General features: G+C 39.0%; 1 protein-coding gene across 1 annotated transcript; it reads right to left on the bottom strand.

Annotated features, from left to right (window-relative positions):
• Window positions 1-2716: 2716 nt before the first annotated feature.
• Window positions 2717-5652, bottom strand: LOC100861655 (PRAME family member 9/15-like). The gene is made up of 3 exons (XM_030251657.1): window positions 5363-5652; window positions 4281-4871; window positions 2717-3469 (listed from the first exon to the last, which is right to left on the bottom strand). The coding sequence occupies exons 1-3, from the start codon at window positions 5629-5631 to the stop codon at window positions 3250-3252; spliced, it is 1080 nt and encodes a 359-aa protein (XP_030107517.1). The 5' UTR covers window positions 5632-5652; the 3' UTR covers window positions 2717-3249.
• Window positions 5653-6059: the final 407 nt, after the last annotated feature.

Raw genomic sequence — 6059 nt, 5'->3', positions numbered from 1 at the left:
TGATTCCACCAGAGGTTCTTTTATCCTTGAGAAGAGTTTTTGCTATCCTCGTTTTTTTGTTATTCCAGATGAATCTGCCGATTGCCCTTTCTAATTCATTGAAGAATTGAGTTGGAATTTTGATGGGGATTGTTATAATTACACTAAAAATATCATGAGATATGCAAGTATTTTGGTATAAGATAAAGTTTTAAAGATTGTTGTGAAGCTTGGTGGCTATCATTAGTTTGTACTTATAACTGATAATCAGCATGTGCCAATTATACAAAGAATGTTGCTTCAGTCAGACATTTCCCTACAGACATAAATAGGTAAAGTTATATTTATTTTAGTTCTCATTTCCCTCCATCTGCACATGGTTTATTTCTCTTCTCTTAGCAATGTATGCTTGATGTCTATACTATAGAAATCATTGAGTTTTTTATTATTTTGATTTTTATTTACTTATTTTGCACAGCTTTTATTCCATTCCTGAGCAGGGATAAGATGATGTCAAGAGAGACTGGGAGGAAAGTGCTGAGGGACTCTAGCTCCACATCAAAAGTAAGTTTCTTGAATTTTCATATTAGATATTTAGCTAAGTAGATAGTATGATATTGAATTTCTGCTCTGAAACCAGAAAACTCCTATGTACTATTACACCCTGTTTAATGATGTTCACAGATCCAGTGAATGGATAGATAAACAATCTATGAAGAGAACTACATCCAGACCTTTCTTGGACTGACCCTGAATATTTTAATTTCTTTGGCAGACCTATATAGTGACTATATAAGAAATAAACAAGCAATACTTCAACACACACATGTGTAAAATATGTTTGAAATGTAATGAATTAAAGACAATGACAATCTGGTAAGTTTTTATGCAAAACAGACACCTGATTCCTTGTAATTATGTATCCACAAGTACTTTTTGGATTGTCAAACATAGGTCTGGAGAAATGTCTCAGTAACTAAGAGTACTGGCTGCTCTTTCCAACAACCTGAGTTCAATTCTAGACAACCCCCTGACCTGCTTAAAACTATCTATACAAGGTTCTGATGCCTTTTTCTGACATGTAAGCATACATGCAACTAGAACAGGAATATAAAATACATACAGAAATAAATGTTGAACATGGACAAACTCCTAATTTCCTCTCACTCACCAATGGTACAGTAGTTCAAACTCTGAAGCCCAGAGCACCCTACACTATTGATCACCAACTCAACTCAATGGAAACACCTGAAATTCCACAGGCTCTCTTCAGAGACACACAATCAACATCCCCATTTTAATTGAGTTCTATTTGTGAAATTGAGTCATTTTTAAAGGACTTCTTTAGCTATGTGCATAGTGACATATTACGTGTTCATGCATGTGAAAGCCAAGATCCACATAGTCCAGAAAAGAGAGTCCTTTCACCTGAAGTCTGAGTTCAAGAGTGACCTGATTATTAGCACTGAAACCAAACTTTGCTCCTATGCAAAAGCAGCATGTGCATTTAACCTGTGAGCAATCTCTCCCAAACTACGGGCTGCCTGTTTAAAGAGTGTGAATGCATGTTTATTGTCAGCAAATTTCAGGTGAGTTCACTGGTCCTAAGGAACAAGGCTAGGAAACTGGACATTCAGACAGGTAGTCAGAATGTAGGGGAAGACAGAAAGAAGGAGCCTAAGAGAGGCTTGTTTGCTTTGTCTTCCTCTGTGCCTTAGGCCAGCCTAGATGTCCATGTGTTCAACCATAGCTGATAACTTTACCCACCTTCCCAAAATTTAATTGTGACATTCCTGGCATCAATGTGTTAATTTTGACTTCTCTCCAGAGGGCATTTGTGGCAGAGTCCTTAAATTTTGATATGTTATTCTATTAAGACAATAACAATGATCTTAAGCAAAGGACTCATGTGCCAAGTGTTCAATAAATACAGAGTAACAATAAATTATTTTATTGATAGTTTGCTATACAGAAAGGGGTATAATGACTAGGCAGAGGGAGATTCTTTTCTTTTGTTTTTATTACAACTAAAGCCTTAAAATACATTTTTTAAAAGTAAATACTTCATGTAGATAAGTTACCTGCATATTATTGGACACCTTTACATATACTATAGGTACTTCATAGATTTTGGGACTCCATAGGAATAGGGCCCTAGAGACACATGTCATGAAGACCTCATATAGAGGTTCCTGTTAGTAAACTCATTAAGGCATGACAAAAATATCAAGAGTTCAAAGCTAGAATGGAAAGCCTGTTTGCTTTGCTCTATGTTGTCTTCTTAACTTTAGGCATCTTTGATGGGTCCAAGGTGCTTTGTGGTCTGAATGTACTGTATAGTAACCATTTGTGACACTTTTCTTCCTCCTTCAAAGAATTTGTCTATGTTGCTCACTTTAGTTTAAATGTTTTGTGCACATAACTGATCAGCCACACAAAAGTGTTACACATGTAGCCCAGGCAAGAGACAAGGGAAAGATGTGTCACGAATACTTTCATTTTATACATGCCATTTATCACCTAAAACTTACCTTTCTTTATAAAATAACAGTGTATTTCCAATCCTGGACCTATTCAACCTTCTAGACCCTGACCCTGATAGTGATGTTGTTAATAGTCAAAGACCCATGAGAGAGATCATCTAGGTTTATGAGTACACAAAAAAGCATCTATATATACAATGTCTGGGCAGAAGCCACATATAAATGCCAAACTCTTTTTCTGACCCCACAACCCCCCTGATATCAGATTCCATCGAAATGGTCCCAATGTTAAGCTCAACCTTCAGGGTCCCAGTCACTGTAAATCTCTTTATTTCCAACCATATGGGAAGTGTCTGAAATCACAGTTTCTGAGCACTGCAGATAAAAGATGTGTCCCAAGCCTGTCATTTATTCATATCCAGAAGTCCTGTATCTATGTTTACTGAAAACAAGAACAAAATATTGGGCCCTGGTCATAGACACAGGGCTTACCACATTTTTGACAGTTATCTGTAGCAAAAGAGATGCTCTTGGGCTGCCTTATAGCTCTGAGAGTATACATGAGCTCCTGACAAAGTTGGACAAATCTTTCTACAGAGACATGACCCAACTCATTATAGCACTGCAGAGGGGCAGGGTATTGTTCCACATTCATCTTGCTCCAGTTGGCTGTGTGCTGGAAAAGGGCCTTCAGGGTGCACATGGAGAAGTCATTGTTGTAGAAGTTGATCTGGTTGAGCTGAGTGCATTGACTGAGGGCAGGTAGGAGGGCATTGATCTGGGAGTCCTACATCCTACACCACTGAAAATCCAGAATCTCAAGAGTGTCTGCTACTTTTTGTAGGAGACCTCTCAGAGGCATAAGATCCAAAGCATATAAGATCATCCCTCTTATTTCCAGATGTTTTAATTTAAAGAGGTTTTGGGAGCAGGAAAATAAATCAAAGTCTCTCTGTGAAATTAGGCATTGAGTGATGGAGAGGGTCTCCAAGGGTGTCATCAGGCACCTAGGGATAGAGGAGACCAGAGGGTTAGTTCTAAAAAGTAGTGTTGTAAAGGTTTGGCTGGGATGTACATAGAGGTAGAATAAACCAGGGGCCCCAAGCTCAGTTTGACAAAAGGATCAAGTACATCATCTATGATGCTTACTATTGGATCTGCTCATTCATGCCAATCCCACAATTCATCCTTGGATCTCACACTCAAGCTGAAAACCAGTTCATCATTAAAAAACAAAAAACACACACACAGAAGAACTTCCAATCTAAGAAAGTCCTGACAGAATTTTGATAAATTCTGTGGACTCATTGAATCTACATTCCATCATTCCTTCTGCAATCATCCTTGCTCTAATTTACATTCACCTGTCCCATACACTCAGTGCTACTTAGGCTCAAAACGTTTCTCCCATTGGCACTTGGGGAAGATAGAAGGCTGTTCTCACAGATCTGAGCATATAGCTCATGTTCAAACTGTACTAATGAGTATCCTGACTCATCTATACACTCCCCTTTCTCTTCCCTATCCATTTGATTGGACGGGCATGATTCCAGGAAGAATTACAACTCATTCTTACAAGATCTGACCTACTCTTTACACCAAATCACTTCTCTACACCATGAGTTCTCATTTGAGATACTATTATAACTTGTAGTATTCCCATTGTATATTTCAGTATACATTGAAACAAGATACAACTTTCTGAGTCTAATGAATGTCTAAATGTTGTTCCTAGTGACTGGCAGGCATCATGGACCACTAATCTTAAGATAGACAGATTTGCTTTTGTACCTGACCCAGATCTCCATTCTTGCTTACCCTAGGACCTGATTCATGTAGTCTCTTAGAAAATGGACGTGTTTCATGAAGATATGCTGGAGACAGTTGAATTGGGAAAACTGAGAAATAATTTTGTGAACACACTTGGCTTCTGTGGCACTTGTTATATTGATAATAGGGGAGGTATTCTTGTGGAGGGGTGCCAGGAAGACTTTTTGAAGATTTTTCATGTGCCCAAAATAGGGAGCAAAATGTGCAAGCTGTAACAGAGTCCAGTCAGTATTCAGTTCTAATTCTGTGATGTGCTCTGGATCAAAAACATTAAAGATGTCTCTGATAACTTGGTCTGGTGGGTCCCAGATCTTCATCTTTATACAGCAGAAATATAGGGATCCTATTCTCTGCTTGGCCCAATTCAAGAAATATGCCTTTGATTTATTGAAGTGGGAACTGATTGACAGGTTGACTATGACCTTCAGACGCTGCCTCCGTGCATATCTCGGAAGGACCTTCACTAGCTGCTTTTCATCCAATGTCTTTGATTTACAGTCACTGTCATTTGCATCAGCCCGTATGTTCCAGAAGGCATGGTACATATTTCTCATGTCAAGAACCTGAAGTTTTGCCCTCCTGTGGTTGAAACATATGAATGTTAGCACACCCTGAATCATCTTTTGCTGCATATATCTAAACTCAGCTCCCCTCCTATTTAAGGTGTTTGATTTTTAAGCACCTGATATCCAAGGTGGACTCAGGTATGCTACAGAAGCTTTCCTGGGCTTCATTACACTTGATTACTTTCCTTTCAGTAAGGTAACCATTATTTCTCCTTAGAGATTAATTAATTATTAATTAGAAAATTTAATTATTATTACTAGTTGTGGGAAGGCCAGGGATAGGCTCATTCTACTGTGAGGCTAAATCTAATCTAGTCCATATTCAACTCTAATCCATATCCAACTGTCCTCAGTATAAGTAAACAATAGCTTTCAAGAACCTTGTATCCCTACTTGATGATGTGATTAGAAGCATCTGATCCATTTAGTACAAAGCCAATCTCCCTGGCAATGTCTATTGTGTACTCCTCATGCTCCCTTATACAATACATGGATATTGCTTACCTGGGGTGAAACTCTCTTGTCAGTCGCATGTCTATTCCATCTAGCAGGGCTTGCAAGGTTTCTAGGTTAGGCTTCTTCATCAATGACCCCACAGGGAGACAGGGGAAAGGCCAGGCTGCCACCATTGCCTTTAGGAGATTGGTTTGTCTGCCAGCAAAGGCCTCTTTGAATAGTGCTGGGAAGACCACAGTAGGCAACTCCTCCAGAGAGGACATGATCAAAGCTTCATGTGTCAGCAGAGTGTGTGTGGGTGGGGTCTGACCACTCATCCTCTCAGGTCTTCAGTAAAGGCTCCTGGGGAAGCAGTTAGAAAAGAATATATATTCAAGACAAACTTTATAATATTCCTTCACCATCACATCAACCACTTAGCTTCTGAGTTACTGCCATGACAGTCATAAAGCCACCAATTTACCTCTTCATCCTAAACTGGTGGTGTAAAGACTCTCAAACTGGCATCATGGGAATCTCTCTATTACTCTAATGGACACCTAATTTTGGGGTCAAAATATTTTTATTTGTTACTCTTTCTTTTAAAAAGGAAAGAATGAAAGAATGCAAAATGGGAGAGACTCCCAGTAACCAGTACAGCTGGCCCTGGCTGAAATATGTAACATAGAGGAGATAGAGCTTGATGAAGCAACCCCCAATGAATATGCATGGCTCCCTTTTGAGGGAAGGGGCCACTCACACATCT

Source organism: Mus musculus (assembly GCF_000001635.26).
Source record: "Mus musculus strain C57BL/6J chromosome 5 unlocalized genomic contig, GRCm38.p6 C57BL/6J MMCHR5_RANDOM_CTG5".
NCBI classification, from domain to species: Eukaryota; Metazoa; Chordata; class Mammalia; order Rodentia; family Muridae; genus Mus; species Mus musculus.
Note: the sequence above shows the minus strand (reverse complement) of the source record. Positions and strands in the feature narration are given on the sequence as shown.

What these genes read in the sequence shown, in the direction of transcription:
- LOC100861655 (XM_030251657.1), bottom strand. Translation starts at nt 5,631, where the DNA reads ATGAGTGGTCAGACCCCACCCACACACACTCTGCTGACACATGAAGCT. An exon ending in ACAAGAGAGTTTCACCCCAG is followed by an intron (nt 4,872 to 5,362) that starts GTAAGCAATATC and finishes TTTCAACCACAG; the next exon opens with GAGGGCAAAACTTCAGGTTC. An exon ending in TACATGAATCAGGTCCTAGG is followed by an intron (nt 3,470 to 4,280) that starts GTAAGCAAGAAT and finishes CTCTATCCCTAG; the next exon opens with GTGCCTGATGACACCCTTGG.